This window comes from Balaenoptera acutorostrata, chromosome 19, assembly GCF_949987535.1.
Source record: "Balaenoptera acutorostrata chromosome 19, mBalAcu1.1, whole genome shotgun sequence".
In the NCBI taxonomy this organism is placed as follows: Eukaryota; Metazoa; Chordata; class Mammalia; order Artiodactyla; family Balaenopteridae; genus Balaenoptera; species Balaenoptera acutorostrata.
Genome location: NC_080082.1, coordinates 52,389,484 through 52,405,395, shown reverse-complemented (window position 1 = coordinate 52,405,395; position 15,912 = coordinate 52,389,484). Strand labels below are relative to the sequence as shown.

Here is a 15,912-nt window from a genome sequence, read left to right as displayed (position 1 = left end):
TCAAGGAGCCCTCCCTGACCCCCAGCCTGGGTTAGGAGCCTCCTCTGGGGTCCCATAGCCCCATGTACCTCCTCTATCCCAGCCCTGCCATCTGCCCTGGCTTCCCCCACCCTTGGCTGTCATTGTGTGGTGGTGGGTCTGTTACCCCACTGACTGTGAGCTTACGGCTCTGCCTGGGGCAGAGCCATCAGACACATCATTGCTGTGCCCCCAGCATGCCCACACAGGGCTGGGGACAATGATACTCTATAGAAGTGAGTGAATATGCCTCTTAACCTCTCCCTTCTCTTTGCCTTGAAGCTTTAGCTCCAGACCCTCTGCTGGGAAGGTTTCCTTAATACAACACCCCCGCCACCCCCCCACCCCGCCGAGTCCCCTTCAGATGGTCCAAGTGTGTGGGAGGGCACAGCCTGTAGCCCACATGACTCTCTCTCCCTGCTGCTTGCACTCTGCAGAGCCAGACAATGGGGAGAGACATGGAGGATAATGACTAATTGATTCATTTATTTATTCAACAAATAATTGTTGAGCACCTGCTATTTTTCAGGCCCTGTTCTAGGCACTGGGGAGACAGCAGTGGAATGAACAACAATCCCTGCCTCATAGAGCTGGTAGTCAAAGGAGTGGAGACAGGCACTCAATCAAGTAACTAAATAGGTCTAGAACATGATGACGAGTTATGGTAAGTGTTGGGAGAAGGAGAAAGCTTTTAAGAGGAAAGAGAGATTCTGGGGGATGCCATTTTAGCTGAGGTTGTCTCTGAGAAGGTGACATTCAGAAACCTGAATAAAGTGAGAGTTGGAGCCATGCAGGTGTCTGGGGGAGGAGCATTCTAGGCAGTGAGAACAGCAAGTGCAAAGGTCCTGTGGCTGAAGTGGGACTGGAACGTTCCAGGAACAGGGAGGAGGCCAGTGCGGCTGGAGCAAAGTTAGCCAAGGGAAGGAAGAAGGGCGATGAGATCAGAAGTGTGATGGGGGTTGGGAACGGGTTTGAGTAGGGCCTAGAGGGCATAGTGAGGACTTCGAATTTTATTCTAAAAATGTGAACGAAGGGACTTCCCTGGTGGTGCAGTGGTTAAGACTCTGTGCTCCCAATGCAGGGGACCTGGGTTTGACCCCTGGTCAGGGAACTAGATCCCCCATGCATGCCACAACTAAGAATTCTCATGTCACCACTAAAGAGCCCTCGAGCTGCAACTAAGCAGCCTGCCTGCTGCAACTAAGAACCGGAGCAACCAAATAAATAAATAAATATATTTTTAAAAAGTGTGAAAGAAGCCACTGGAGGTTTTGAGCCAGAGCGCATGTGTGATGCCAGCTGTTTTAAGCAGCTCACTCTGGCTGCCCTGGAGAGAATAGAAATGGACTGTCCATGGGGGAGCAAAAGGGGAGCAGTACCAGGATGGAGGCTGTGAAGGGAGAAGAGTGGGTGGATTCTGGATCTATTCTGTGAATGTGGAGATAACAGCATTTGCTGATGGGTTTGGGGTGTGTGTGAAAATGAAGAGTCAAGGATGACTGATTGCACTTAGAACAAAATCCATTTTCTTTATAATGGCCTACAAGGCCCTACATGATCTGGATCCTTGCTGTCTCCCTAACATTGTCTCCCTCCCCGCCTCCCCCCACACACTCTGCTTGTTACACTAGCTTTCCCACTGATCTTTGAACTTGCCAAGCTTTTCCTCCTTCCCCTCCCATTGCATGGTGGCAGCTTCTCGGGTCTCAGCTCAAATGTCACCTCCTCAGAGCAGCCACTTTCTTTATAATGCTTATCACTCTCTAAAATGATCAGTTTGTTTGTTTGTTTATCATCTTTTTTCCTCCACTAAAAGGTCAGCTCCTTGAGGGCAGCAACTTTGCCTGTTTGTCACGCTGTATCCCTAGTGTCTAGAAGAGTGCCTGGCACATAGCAGGCACTTAATAAATGAACAAAGGCATTGATTAACCCCTGTGCTTGTTTACAGACTGGCTTACACAGAAGAGACACCCAGACAAGTAGGCAAAGGCAAGAATACACGACAGACCCTGGGGTCATCCACATACCCAGGGGAGACCCAGAAGCCAGGGACCACCTTCTCCTGCGCGCCCGCGGTGCCTGCAGGATGGAGAGCCCGAGATGGGGATGGAGCACCCCCAGGGAGGGGAAAGGATGCTTTGGGGCGATCCCAGCCCCGCCCTGTATCCCCAGTAGCCAATGGGCGTGCGGTCCTCCCGACGCCCCCTGGGACGTGTAGTCCGGACAGGGGCGCCCTCGGGCGCCGCCGAGCGCCCCTAGACTCCACGTCCCGTCGTGCGCCGGGAGGTGAGGGGATTGGCCGAGCCCCGCCCCCTGCCCGCCCCGCTCCGCTCGCGCCGCAGCCCCAAGAATGAATGAAATCGTAGCGCGCTGGGCGGCAGAGCGGGCGGCGCAGGCCGGGCTGGGCCCGCGCGCGGCGGCAGCGGCGCCCCGGGCCGGAGGCGGTCCAGCCGAGCGGGCCATGGCCACCGCCATTCAGAACCCGCTCAAGTCGTGAGTGTCCCCGCCGTCCACGTCCCTCCATCCCGCCCCCTACCCGAACCCTTCCCCCGCCCTCGCTGGGGAGGGGGACGCAGTGGGCGGATGGCAGTTGAATGTGGGCCCCCAGCTTGCCCCCCCTCCCCTGGGGGGGCCCGCCACCCCCTGTCGCCCCCTGGGGCTGGGGGCGGGAACCCCTCGGGGGTCGCGGGGGCGCCTCTTCTTTGTCGCTGTCAGTGAAGGAATGTGGCGCGAGCTGGGGGGTGGCGGAGGCCGTTTCCCCACCCAGAGTGGGGGTAGGGGCTTCCCTCTCCTCCTTCTCCCTCTCTCCTCCTCCGAGTCTCTGGGGGCGCCGGGCCTGCCCCTGCCTGGGGCTGGGAGTACGTACGCCTAAGTGCAGACCTCAGTCTCCGGGGTCTCCACCACCCTTTCCCCTCATCAAAGCATCTTTCTCTCTTTCCCCCCCTCTATCTCGGGGACCTTGGTCCGCGCGGCCGCAGGGTGGGAGCTGAGACGTCGGGGGTCCCCGATTAGATCCCTGCTGTTTTCCTTCCCGGGTCTTCAGGACCTAAAGCCCCGACGCCCCGTTCAGCTTAGACCGTGGGATCCCTCCCTCTCTCCTCCCGTACACATCTAACGAGAGCATCTCTTATCCCCTTGGGGACTAGATGCCTCGGGAGAGGGTGCTGGGAGCGCCCTCAGCCTCCGGGGATTCCCTCCCTTTCTCCCTGTCCGCGTCCCTCCTCCGAGTGTTAGCGTCCTCCCGGGCCCAGTGGCTGGGATCCTGGACGCCTGGGTTCAAAGCCAGCTCTCTTCCAGCCCTCACCTCTCCTAGACATCCCTCGCTCTCTCCACCTCTCTTCTTCCCTCTCTTTCCATCTCTCTCGCTCCCCCCTCGGGATCCCGAACTCCTGGGTCCCAGCGCTCCCCACCCCCCTTCGCCAGGCGGTGACAGCGGGCTGGGAGTGACAGGCGCGCGGCCGCTCCCGCTCTCCCTCCCGGGTTGGCGTGCGCGGCACTCCCCTCCCCCTCCTGCCCGGCCTGGTGGGGAGGAGGCGGAGGGCGAACGCCCGCGGCGCCGCACAAAGGGGCCTGGGCGACCTCCCCCACCCTTCCCCCAACCCCTGGCACCCGCCACCTTGACCTTGAGCAACTTGTGCTGGGGGGTGGAGGTGGGGAGAGGGGCCCGGGGGCGCCCCCCATCCCCCGCCCCCGCCCTCCAGAAAGGCTGTGCCAGGTGGCCGGACCGAAGGCGCCCAGTAGCTTCTGGTTTCTGGTGGGGGGGGAGTTGGGAGAGGAGGGGGCCGGACCTTACAGACACGCGCCTACACGTGTGGCTTTGCGGTGGGCAAAGAGGGCTTGGAGGGCGTGTACGGGGCTGGGGTCAGCGTGAAATGGTGTGTAACGGTGACAACACTTCTGCTTCCCTTTCACTCTAAGTCTTCCACACAGACTTGTCTCCCCTATGAGGGACACCCTCAAAGTGGCTGGGACGGGGTTCCTGTGCAGGTTGGTGGATCTATAGGTATCCAGACATCCTCACTCTGACCCCGGCCCGGACCTCTTGGAAGAGGTATGGGGCAGCCATTGCAGGGACCTGAAGGCCAGAGTAAGCTTGGAGGTGGGAGTGCCAGCACCCTTCTTTGCTCTCATCTTCCTAGGGGTCTGCAGGGGTGAGGGCAGGGACTGGCTCCTGAGAGAATGCGAGTCAAATCCCCTTGGGAGTGGGAGGTGGAGGGTGCAGCTCTCAGTTCTGGCTGCCTGCATCATTCAAACCCCATCTTGAGCACTAATTTCCTGCCCCCCTGCCCCCCCCGGGGCCCCAAGCCTCAGTGTTACCACCTGTGAATTGGGGAATCATAACAGCTCTTATTACCTCATGGTGTTGCTGTGATGTTTGTAAAGCACTTGGTACTGAGCCTGACACTGACTGAATGTAGTGATTATTATTGGTAGTATCAATATTGATTTCATTTGTGGTCCAGTTTCCACACAGGGCGCTGGGGGATGGGGACAGGAGGATTGTTTGGGCAGGGGAGCTCAAGTGTGGGAGAGGGGTCTCTGAAGGTGACTAGGGGTAAGGAAGGGAAGGGAGACCCCTCTCCAAATGTCAGCTGTGGGTCAAATTGTGCTGGTGGACAAGGGCGTCCAGGGAAGTGATGGAGTGTTCTACACTCAGGCTCCAAGCTGACCAAAACTGATGCAAAGGTTCTGGGGTGGGGCAGAAGTGAGCGGGGGGTCTGAGGCTAGAGGTGTGGGGAGAAAGTGTAAGGGCATATTGGAAGATCTGTGAGGGTGGTGGAAGGTGAGAGAGGAAGGTGGCAAGGGCACTCTGAGCTGAGCTGGCCGGTTGGGAGGAGCGGGGCAGGGCTTACCGTGGCTGAGATATGGGGTGGCCACTGTAGGGACCTGGAGGCCAGAGTGAGTGTGAGGACTTACTCCCCTTGCCATCTGCTCTAGGCCAGATGTGAAGTAGAGACCCACTCCCTGCTGTTTGGGCTCGGGTAGGGGGAGGTCAAGGCCTTACCTGGGGGAGATGGGGAAGAGCCTGTAGAACGGGTCTAAGACTAGAGGAGTGTGTGTGTGTGTGTGTGTCCAGAAGTGACCATGAGTGTGGAACACCCTGAGGGGCTCTCTCTCACCAGGGTGAGGTGGGGGTGTCAAGTGACAAAAGAGGTGAAGGCTCTTATGCCTCTTCTGTCTGCTGGAGAGCCCCCTGGTGGACAAGGACATTGGTGGGCGTTTTCATCCATGCAAGGGCTCAAACTTGAACACGAACTTTGGATGGGGTGGGGGGGGGTGTGTTCCAGGTGTGTGTGCGTGGGACTTGGTGATTGTTGTGACTTGGTAGGTCAGCTCCCTCTCTGGGCATCCCTTAGGGTAGAGTCAGTGTGGGTGACAGTGGGAGAAAGGAGGTGACCAATTGGGTACAGACATCTGGGTGAGTGAATCCTTCTCTTAGTCCCACCTTCAAACAGCCACCAGGAGCTGAGGGCATGTGACTTCACCTCCTCATCTGGAAAATGGGTGTAATGATAATATCACCCCGGAGGGTCAGGATGAGGATCAAGTGAGTTAATCTCTGTTAAAGAACTGTGCCTGGCACATGGTGGCTACTCAGTATATTGCTATTCAACAAATATTTATTAAGCATCTATTATGTGCCCAGCATTATTCTTTCTAATAATGTTTAGCTATCACCATTTTACATCTTAGTACATATCAGGTCCTCTTTGTGGAATGAATGAATTTATTGAACACCTACTACTTGCCAGGTAACTTTTAAAACACTTTACCCATGCTTACTCATTTAATCCTCACAATAATCCAATGAGCCATCATCTGCATTTTACAGATGAGGAAACTGAGGCCAGAAAGGTTAAGTCATTTGCCCAAGGTCACACGGCCACCAAGTGGCATAGCCAGGATTTGAACCCAGGAGGTGTGGCTATATCTCCTAACTAGCACAGCTGCTGTCAGGCCTGGGAAGGGGTTGAGTAGGGCGGGGTCCCTGTGAGAGAGACAGCTCCGAGGGGGACCGGAGAGGGTTCCCCCGAGCTAGGAGGGACTAGGGGGAGGGGGCGGTGTCAGTGAGCCACGCGTTGGTGGGACGTTCGTGTGGGCACCTGTAAGGTGTCTCTAAGTCTCCTGGCACTGAAGTGTTTGTGTGAGTGTAAATGTATGTGAGTCTGTGCGAAGGTGTGGGAGAGGGAGTGTGCGTGAGTCTGCGTGGGACGCTGTGAGTATACGTGTGAATGTGTGTGTAAGCTGCCGCGTGTGGGTGTGTGCGAGTCCAGGTGTGCATGGGTGAGTGTAGGCCCATGTGTGAGACTCAAGAGGTGTGCATGAGTGAGCGCGCGTGAGTGGCTGTGCGTGCCTCCGGCCCCACCTCTGACCCGCTTCTCTGCGGGGTCCCGAGAGCCCCGGGCGGGGAACTACCACTCCCGGCATGGCCCGGGTGGGCCCACCCCGCCACCCTGATTGGCTGTGGTCCCGGTGCTCCCGCCCCCCGGGAATGAATGGATGGGCGGCCTCAGCGCCCGCCCGAGCGCTGGGAGGACCGGCCCGGCGGGGACCTGCTGGGGGCAGGACCCTGGGAGCAAGATGGCCACGGTCATCCCCGGCCCCCTGAGGTGCTGCGGGCCGGCGGGAGGCAGGGGAGGGCGCGCGAGCGGGTCTGCGCGGGCGTGTGTGTGTGTGTGTGTGTGTGGCGGCTGGGGGTGGGGCCGATGGTGTGTCTGGGGGGCTGTCACCGTGGGCCGGGCTGCGCGGGGTTGCGAATGTGTGTGAATGTGGGTCTCTGGCAAGAACCGTGTCCGACGCGCTGCTCCTGGAGGAGCGCGGAGTATGGGGAACTCGGAGCCCTATTGGCGCCCTCTTCGGGAAAGGGGGTCATGTCCCGCCCTGCGACCCCCGGGGTTGGGGAGAGGGTGAAATGGCCTGGGGGCCCGGGGGCCTTGGTAAACTTGAGTGAAGCCCACACTACCTTTGTCTTGGGTTGTGGAGTGTGTGTCACTTGTTCGGGTTCTGGGTTTTTTTTGGATATGTGTGTGGATATGTATTTAATTTCTTTCACATTCTACACTAGGTGTCTTTGGATATTTTGGTCTTTGAGTGTGTGTACATATCCTTTGAAACTGTGCATCATTTATGTTCTGTGTCTTTGGATATGTAGGTATGCATGTATTTATGTGCAAATTTTTGTGACTATGGGTGGATTTGTCTGTTTCTATGTTGTGTATGTGTGTATCTTTGTGTGTTTGAGTATGTGGTATTTTAGGTGTTGGTTTCTATATTGTGTATCTTCGTGAATGTGTGTGTGTATCCTGTGTGAATCTGTGTGATTTCTTTGTATAGTGTATCTGGATTGTGTGTGTGTGTGTGTGTGATTTGTTTGTGTTGTGTCTTTGGATATGTGTGTAAGTGCATATGTGGGTAGTTTGTTTTTAACATTTTTTCTTTTTTAACATTTGTGTATCTGTGTGTGTCTTTGGATGCATGAGTAAGTGGATGTATCTGTGTGTGGTGTGTCATCTGTTTGCATGTTGTGTGTCTTTGTGTGGGTGATTGTTTATGTTGTGTGTCTTTGGATATGTGATATATATATTTGTGCATGTATATGTGTGTGATCTGTCTGCTTCTACACTATGGGACTTGAGATACTTGTGTTTTTCAGTAGATGTTTGTGTGAGCACATATGTGAGATGTGTCTGTTTCTCCTTTGTGAGTCTTGGGATATGTCTCTCTTTGTGTGTGAATCCTGAGTGACTATGTGCGATTTGTTTGTGTTGTGTATTTGGATATGTGCCTGTATGGATGGGTCCCGGTGTATTTTTATCTGTTTCTATACTGTGTGTATCCACTCCTTGGCTCAAGGCCTGCTTGAGTCCCGGGTTGGGGGCTCCTGGGTCCAGGAGCGACGACAGCGGGGGAGAGGTGAGGTTGGAGGAGTCGGCCCACCCATTCCCCACGGGCGGGCTGGGGGAGGGGTGCCGGGCGACCCGGTGCGCCTGCCCTTGCTGACAGCTGCCCGCCCGCCTACCCGCCCCTCGCAGCCTAGGCGAGGACTTCTACCGAGAAGCCATCGAGCACTGCCGCAGCTACAACGCACGCCTGTGCGCCGAGCGCAGCCTGCGCCTGCCGTTCCTCGACTCGCAGACCGGCGTGGCCCAGAACAACTGCTACATCTGGATGGAGAAGACCCACCGCGGCCCGGGTACGGCTGGGAGGTTGGGGGTGGGGCGGGGCGGTGGCTTCGCGGCCGCGTTCTTACCGCCCTTCTCACTCCAGGTTTGGCCCCGGGACAGATCTACACTTACCCCGCCCGCTGTTGGAGAAAGAAACGGAGACTCAACATCCTGGAAGACCCCAGACTTCGGCCCTGCGAGTACAAGATTGGTGGGTGGAGCTCCGTCCTGTGCCTTCGGTGGCCCCCATGGGTGCCCACAGCACACGCTGATAAGTGTGTGGTGATGCCGGTGTGCCTCTGAGCATTCGCCTTTATTTCCCTCCTAGCCAGTGTCTGAGTGGCTGGCTGTGTCTGCCGTTGTGTGTCTGGGTGTCGTCCGGAGATTCTCCAGTTTTCCCTGAGTGACTGAGCTTTGGACTGTATCTTATCCTACTTGGGCCCAGGCGTATTTCAGGACAGAGTGGTATCTGTTATGTGTGTCCAGGTGTATCCAGTCTTTGTATCTCTTCCCTTGTGAGCTGGGATGTATCAGAGTATCTGACTGTATTGCTTCCTGTGTTTGTCTGAGTGTGTCTGGATGTATCAGTGTCAGGTTGTAACTCTTTCCCTTTGTAATAGAGTGTATCTCCGTGTCTGTGTCTTTCTTCAGGTGTGTCCAAGTGTATTAGAAGGTTTGTTTCCACTTGTGTGGCTGGTCTATCAGAGTGTCCAGGAGTTCCTGATGTGGGTGTATCAGGGGGTCCGGCTCTCTCTTCCTTTGAGCGCCAGATGCTTTGGAATGTCTGGGAGAATCTCTTCCCTGAGTGTCTGTCTGGTGTATTAGATGTATTTTTGCACGTGTGTGCTGCTCTGAGTGTCTGGTTTTATCACTTCTCTTGAATGTGTCCAGTACTATTAGAGTCACTGGCTGTCTCTCTTCCCCTGTCCAGGCATATCCAAGGATCTGTGTGGGTCCATGTGTATTGGAGGGACTGTCTCTCTCTCCTGTGTGTATGTGTATCCACCTGAGTGACTCTCTCTAGGTGTGTCTATCTCCCCTAAGTATGTTCAGGGGTTTGGTAGGGTCTGGCTATGTCTTCCCCATGTGGTCTGGGTATATCTGGTGGTCTAATGTTCTCTTTTGGAGTGTTGCTGGGTGTGCCAGTGTACCCAAGGGTCTGGATATGTCTTCTCCTTGTGTCTGGGTATATCTGAGTGTCTGGGTGTATCTCTTCCTTTGTGTGTCTGGCTGTCTCAGATGACCTGTATGTATGTCCCCTGTGTATGTCCATGTGTGTCCTGTTTGAGTGTCTGTTCTCTCCAGGTGTGAGGGTCTGGGTGGGGTCTCCTACATGTATGTATGTATGTAGTTATATAGGAGGGTCTGGCCATGTCTCCCCTTGAGTGTGTCCAAGTGGCTCTGAGGGTCTGGCTGTGTCTTCCCCAGGGTCTGGGCATCCTTGGAAAGGATGTATGGAAGTATTGTTGGAAGGGTGTATGGTTGAATCTTTGAGTCTGTTGCTGGTTGAGTGTGGGAAAGCCTCTTCCCTCTAGCAAAGAGCATGATTCTCCAATCTGGGCAGTTTGAGGAGTCCTCCAGGGACACGTTCTCCACTTGACACCCTCCTCCCTTGTCCCCAGACTGTGAGGCGCCATTGAAGAAGGAGGGCGGCCTCCCAGAAGGGCCGGTCCTTGAGGCTCTGCTGTGTGCTGAGACAGGGGAGAAGAAGATAGAGCTGAAGGAGGAGGAGACCATTATGGACTGCCAGGTAGGATCCCCCCACCCCCCCGCCAGGGGCCACAGCTGCCCTCTCACCCCTGTCTCCTGCCCCGGCCCATCCTGTTCCTGCTCTGAAATCTCCCCTGGCTCCCTAGGGCCTTTGGGCATCCTAAGTCTCTATTCTTCCACACGTCATCTCTTTTTGGAAGACCTCCTGACTTGCCCTGACACCCCCAGTCTCCAGTCCGCCCAGAGCCGCCCCACCCACAAAGCAGAACAATACCCCATTTTCTTAACCCCAATCTCCCTTCTCCTGGTGCCCAGAAACAGCAGCTGCTGGAGTTTCCACATGATCTTGAAGTGGAAGACTTGGAGGATGACATTCCCAGGAGGAAGAACAGGGCCAAAGGAAAGGTATCACTCCAAAGTTTCTCTCCATCACTCCTCCGCTCAATGCAGATCCCATTTATTGAGTATGTACAATGTTCAGACCCTGCCCCAGTTTGACCTCATTTAATCCCCAGAGCAGCCTGAAGGGATAGGGGATTTTTATACCTATTTTACAGATGAGGAAATTGAGGCTTGGGTCTATTAAACCATTTGCAAAACAGAGATTGTACAGTGGGTTAGAACTAGCTTCATACCTGTGTCACGGATGAGGAAACTGAACCTTGGAGAGATCAAGGGAGTTACTCAAGGCCCACAGCTAGGAAGTGGCAGAGCTGTGATTTGACTTTCAGGCCCAAATGATGAAAATTCTTTTAGTTCCCTCCCTTTCTTGGCCCCTCACTCATGACTTTTCCCCTAGGCATATGGCATCGGGGGTCTCCGGAAACGCCAGGACACCGCTTCCCTGGAGGACCGAGACAAGCCGTATGTCTGTGATAGTGAGTCTTTCTGAAGAGGGGGGAAGAGAGAGAGAGTGGGGCCCAGAGACCTCTCCCCTCCTGGCCCCCTCCCTTCTGTTCTGGACCCTGGTTGGGGGATGCTCAGGCCTCTGGCAGAGGGTGGAGGTGTGATCCTGGAGGCCAGGGCAGAGGCGGGCTGGGAGGGCTGACCGGCCCTTCCTGCTCACTCTCCAGTCTGTGGGAAACGGTATAAGAACCGGCCAGGGCTCAGCTACCACTACACCCACACCCACCTGGCTGAGGAGGAGGGGGAGGAGAACGCCGAACGCCACGCCCTGCCCTTCCACCGGAAAAACAACCATAAACGTGAGCAGGCGGGCAGGGCGTGGGGTGGTGAGGGGCCCTGGGAGTGGGGGCTAAGGAGCCTGGGAGGGAGGGGGCACATTAGACATTTCTGGAAAATCTCCAGCTCAGCGGTCCCCTCCCCCCACCAACCATGGGGGATGCTGGCTCTGAGGTTGCCATGGCAACCAACCATCTCTCCCTCGCTCCTGGCCGGGCGTAATATTTCTGGGTCTGATTTATTGTTTCAATTAGAGCTTGGGGAGGGGGGGTGATAGATGACTCCCCTCCCTCCCTGCCTCCCTTTCTCCCTTCTCTGCTAAGCTTTGGCCGAGGGGCAGGGTCCGTGGCCTGGGAACCCTTGGCGACCGCCCATGCCAGTCCGGTGCCAACCCTGACAGCTGAGGGATGGGGGAAGGCTTGGGGGGAGGCTCTGCCAGTGGAAAAACCATCTTTCCACCCACCCCTCGGCGGGAGAGGGCAGTCTCTTCATCCCATCCCCACCACACACCGAGGCACCTCTGCGTTCAGAATTTTCCTTCTGAATGTCTGTTTCCATACCAGATCTCAGCCAGTGGTGTCCACCTAATTTTTATTTAGTCGGGGCTTAGCTGGGGGGGGTGCTGTCTGGTAGAAGTGTGTATGGGCGGGGAAGCAGGGGGCTCTTCCTAAAGCTGCATCTGCCAAGTTTTTACCTAATAAAGAGGACGTATCAGTTGTCCTCAAAGAGTTGGGGGGGTCCTGATGAGAATTATTTGGGATCCCCCAACTCTCTTTTGCTACTGGCCACAGCTTGGGGTAGCTGCTCCCTCTCCCCACCTCCTCCATGCCTGGAGAAGGGGTCCACCCCTGGGGCTGAGGCTGGGGGCAGGGTGGAGCCTTGCCTATGGTGAGAGCCCCTCTTTCTGTCCCCCCATCCCCAGAGTTTTACAAAGAATTGGCCTGGGTCCCTGAGGCACAGAGGAAACACACAGGTAGGGACGCCTCCCTCTGCCCCTACTTCTGCAGCAGCCTTTGACTGAGTGTCCCTGCCTGCCCATGCCAACCCTTGCCTGCTCTCTTTCAGCCAAGAAGGCACCTGATGGCACTGTCATCCCCAACGGCTACTGTGACTTCTGCCTGGGTGGCTCCAAGAAGACGGGGTGTCCCGAGGACCTCATCTCCTGTGCCGACTGTGGGCGATCAGGTGATGCCCCCACCTGAGGTTTCTGGGGGCTGCGGTGGAGAGGACTCCAGGAGTCCAGATCTGGAGGAGAGAAGGCAGAGGAGTGAGAGGACTGGTGGGGGGGGATGCAGAGCATCCCAGGGGCACTGAGGATAAACAGCCGACTCAACTGTTGAGGATTGTGGGAAACTGAGTGGGGTCAGGGAGGCTCTGGGAACAATGGGATGTGGTTGTCATGGCATTGTGGGTACCGGCATGTGCTTATCTGGCGTGGGGAACAGTGAAAGATGGTGGCCAAAACATCGTGGGAAGTGGGCTGTGATAGCGAGCAATGGATTGCCACTGCCTGGGTGCTGTGGATCACAGAGGGCACTTGCCATTGCCATGGAGTTGTGGTTAATAGACTGTGGTTTCCCAAGGTGGACTTGTGGGTAATAGACTGTGGTTGCCTCAGCACGGTGGCTAATGAATTGTGGTTGTCATGGTATTATGGGTAGTGAAATATGGTTGTCATGGCGATTGGGTGTAGTGGAAGGTGGTTGTTGTGGCCTGGGGTAGTGGCTGCACATCTGTGCTGGGGTGGTGGGTTGACCAGTGGGTTAGCACCCTGCACGGTCATGTTGGTTAACAGTGTGGTTGCTGGGGCATCGTGTGTAATGGGCTTGGGTTGCAGGGAACCAGGGCGTGGGGACCCCTCTGTGGAAGGCAGTTGCCATGGCATTGTGGCTGGGAGACTGTGGTTGCCACGTACTGCGGTTAGTGGAACCGGCTGGCCATTCTGCTGTGGGTAATGGCATGTGTCTGCCTCAGCACGGTGGTTAAGAGGACACGGCTGCCCCGGTGTTGTGGGTGGTAGAAAGTGGTTGCCACAGCACCGTGGGTAATGGAATGCGGTTGCCATGGTGTCCTGGGGAGCAGAGTGTGGTTGCCATGGTGGCTGGGTAGGAGACTGGTGGCCAGGGCAGCGTTGCCTGCGGGACAGGCTCTGGGCACCGTGGGCTGGGTGGGGTCGGGCTGTGGGCCTTGTGAGCTAGGGATGGGGGCTGAGCCATTGCTTCCCCGGGGGTCAGCAGCCACCAGGGGCACGATGACCCCTAACCGCATCCCTGCCCCTTGGCCCCCAGGACACCCCTCGTGTTTACAGTTCACGGTGAACATGACGGCAGCTGTGCGGACCTACCGCTGGCAGTGCATCGAGTGCAAGTCCTGCAGCCTGTGTGGCACCTCGGAGAACGACGTGAGTGCCCACGCGCCCCCTTCCCCGGGACATGCCCCCAGGCGGCCTCCTTTCCCTGGAGCCCCCTCCCTGGTGAACACCAGTAACCTGTATTATGACTATCGTTAGTGTCCATTAATTGAGCCCGGCACTTAATACTCTTCACTCTCTGACTCCTTCCAACTGCCCTGAGGTAGGTGATCTTGTTCCCACTTCACAGAGAAGAAACCGAGCTCAGAGAGGGGACTAGACTTGCCCAAGGTCACCCAGCCAGGAAAATGGTACGGCTGGGACCTGAACCCACGTCCATGGCTTCCAGACCATCTCCGTGTCATTTTAAGTGTTCCACAGAATCCTATAAAACCTAAACTACAAACGGCAAACTGACAGTCCTCAGGGGTGTTTTGCTCGTCGCCCAGCAGGGTTTTGCAAAGATGACCTTCTCAGAGCCCTTTGTCTTGCAAGGGACCACCTCCTCCAGCCCCTTTGACCTGGCCCCTGCCCCCGCCCCCCACCCCGGTTTCTGGTACCCGTGCCCCCAGGGTGCCAGCTGGGCGGGTCTCACCTCCCAGGACCAGCTGCTGTTTTGTGACGACTGCGATCGGGGTTACCACATGTACTGCCTGAGTCCCCCCATGGCGGAGCCCCCGGAAGGTGAGAGAAGAGGAGGGCCCGACACGGGGGTGCGGTGTTGGACAGTGGTCTTCCTGCTGTCCGCTGGGTGGGAGGGGGTCGGGGCAGCCCTGCGCAGACCTGGGCCTAACTCCCTGTCCTCCGGCCTCGCCACAGGGAGCTGGAGTTGTCACCTCTGTCTTCGGCACCTGAAAGAGAAGGCCTCTGCCTACATCACCCTCACCTAGGCCTGGCTCTGGCTCACCTGGACCTCTGGGGTGATGCTTGCCTACCTGCCTCTTGGAGCTCCTCCAGTCTCTCCCCATCCTTAATGCCCCACAGTGGAAGGGGCCGGGGGGCGGGGGGAGCCTGAGAGGGGGCTGGGCCACCCCCTCCCCTCTGTGCAAGTGGAATGTTTGCCCTGTGGGTTGGTGGGCCCAGCAGGGTCCTCTCCCTTCCTCCCTCCTTCCTCACCCCTTCGCAAATGGGCACCAGGGGCTTCTGCTCCCCTCAAAGCCATACCCCGCCTCTGGGCGGGCACGAGGGGTGGTGGATGCCAGCTGGGGGCACGGACAAAGCCTTTTTCTAAAGAAAAAGTCAAAAAGTAAAAAAAAAAAAAAAAGAAATTAATATATAACAAAGAGTCCTATAAGGTCTGGCTGGGTGGAGGGGGCACTGCTGAGCGCATCTACTGGGCACCAGTCTCCGCCAGTTTCCTGCCTGGCGGCTCCTCCCCCCCAGTCCCTGGAGTTGCAGCTCTCCCACCTCCCCACCCAAGGTGGGCACCATTCCCCCCTTGTGCCCAGGGCAGGTGGGTGTGGTGTCCACCCCCCGCCCTCTCTTGGTGCCCACTGTGGATACTGCATGATGTGAACCACGGTTTTGAACTCCGTTCCTGCTCCCTCCCTGAGAGCCCCGCCCCGAGCCCACTCCGTGCCTGCCTTGGCAAGGCGGGCCCCTGCCCAGCGCCTGCTGGAATGAGAAGCACAGACTCTGCAACGGACTAGATTTTCCTCCTCCCCCCGCCCCGATTCCCTACCGGCCTGGCCGGGCTGCCCCCTGCCACCCTCGCTGGCCATTTTCGGGTCGCAAGGGGGCGTGGTTGTTTCTTGTGGTTGTGTGTGTTTGTTGTTCGGGTTTAAAAAAAAAAGGGAAATTGAGACTGCAAGTGGGGGAGGTGGTGGGTTTGGGGGGTCTCCCCCAATCCAGGCGTGTCCCCCCTTGTAAACGAGTCTCCTTTATTGCCTGCCTCTGCTGTGAATTAACTTGTTCCGTGTATTAAACTGGGCCTGACCCCTCTGCCCACGTCGTCTGCCTCGTTCTCCAGGCTGGTTTGGGGCGTCACCAAGAAGGGGAGATGGGGCCTCACTGGGGGAGAAGCAACCGAGGTTAACAGCTGGAGCTGGCCCTACGTCCATCTCCCTCCAGCTCCCCTCTGCACCCCGCCTTTCTCTGGCTTTGTCCCAGCTCCTCCCTGCCTCGCTGGAAAGGAGAAGGGGGGGGATGGGGTGGAGGGGGCTCCCACCCAGCCAGCTGTGGTTGCCCTGGCAACGGACTGCTGCAGCTGCAACGGGGAAGCAGTGAGGAGGGAGGCGGGAAGCTGGGGACTGGGGGAAGGGAAGGGATGGAAAGATGAAGACTGGGGGTGGGCCCCTCCCCTCGGGGCTGCGGTAGGGATCGGGGTGCCAGGGGCGCCTCATCCTACACCCAGACATCACCTGGATCTCCCTATCCCGATGTGGGGCAAAGAACAGGGGAATGGGCAATGGGATATAGATCCAGGGACATTAGGAGGAAGACAGATTTGGGTGAGGTGAGGTGAGGAGTGAGAACCAGGACACAAGA

At 57.0% G+C, this 15,912-nt stretch overlaps 1 protein-coding gene across 7 annotated transcripts; it reads left to right on the top strand.

The window, feature by feature from the left end:
• The first annotated feature begins 2,379 nt into the window (after window positions 1-2,379).
• On the top strand, window positions 2,380-15,350 carry DPF1 (double PHD fingers 1). 7 transcript variants are annotated; one of them, XM_057534386.1, is made up of 12 exons: window positions 2,380-2,511; window positions 8,052-8,212; window positions 8,287-8,394; window positions 9,806-9,933; window positions 10,209-10,298; window positions 10,693-10,771; window positions 10,967-11,098; window positions 11,998-12,048; window positions 12,141-12,260; window positions 13,364-13,476; window positions 14,028-14,109; window positions 14,245-15,350. In XM_057534386.1, exons 1-12 carry the CDS (start codon window positions 2,480-2,482, stop codon window positions 14,313-14,315), a joined length of 1,167 nt encoding a protein of 388 aa, XP_057390369.1. In that variant the 5' UTR covers window positions 2,380-2,479; the 3' UTR covers window positions 14,316-15,350. The 7 variants fall into 7 exon arrangements, with proteins under 7 accessions (XP_057390369.1, XP_057390368.1, XP_057390371.1 ...); XM_057534385.1 differs by having other exon boundaries at window positions 13,998-14,109; XM_007180037.2 differs by lacking the exon at window positions 2,380-2,511 and adding an exon at window positions 6,521-6,629.
• Window positions 15,351-15,912: the final 562 nt, after the last annotated feature.

Bases quoted from the DNA above. Each gene is read 5' to 3' on its own strand.
- DPF1 (XM_057534385.1), top strand. From the start codon at position 2,480: ATGGCCACCGCCATTCAGAACCCGCTCAAGTC. The intron at 10,772-10,966 runs GTGAGTCTTTCT...CTCACTCTCCAG, and splicing joins CAAGCCGTATGTCTGTGATA to TCTGTGGGAAACGGTATAAG. The intron at 11,099-11,997 runs GTGAGCAGGCGG...CCCCATCCCCAG, and splicing joins CCGGAAAAACAACCATAAAC to AGTTTTACAAAGAATTGGCC.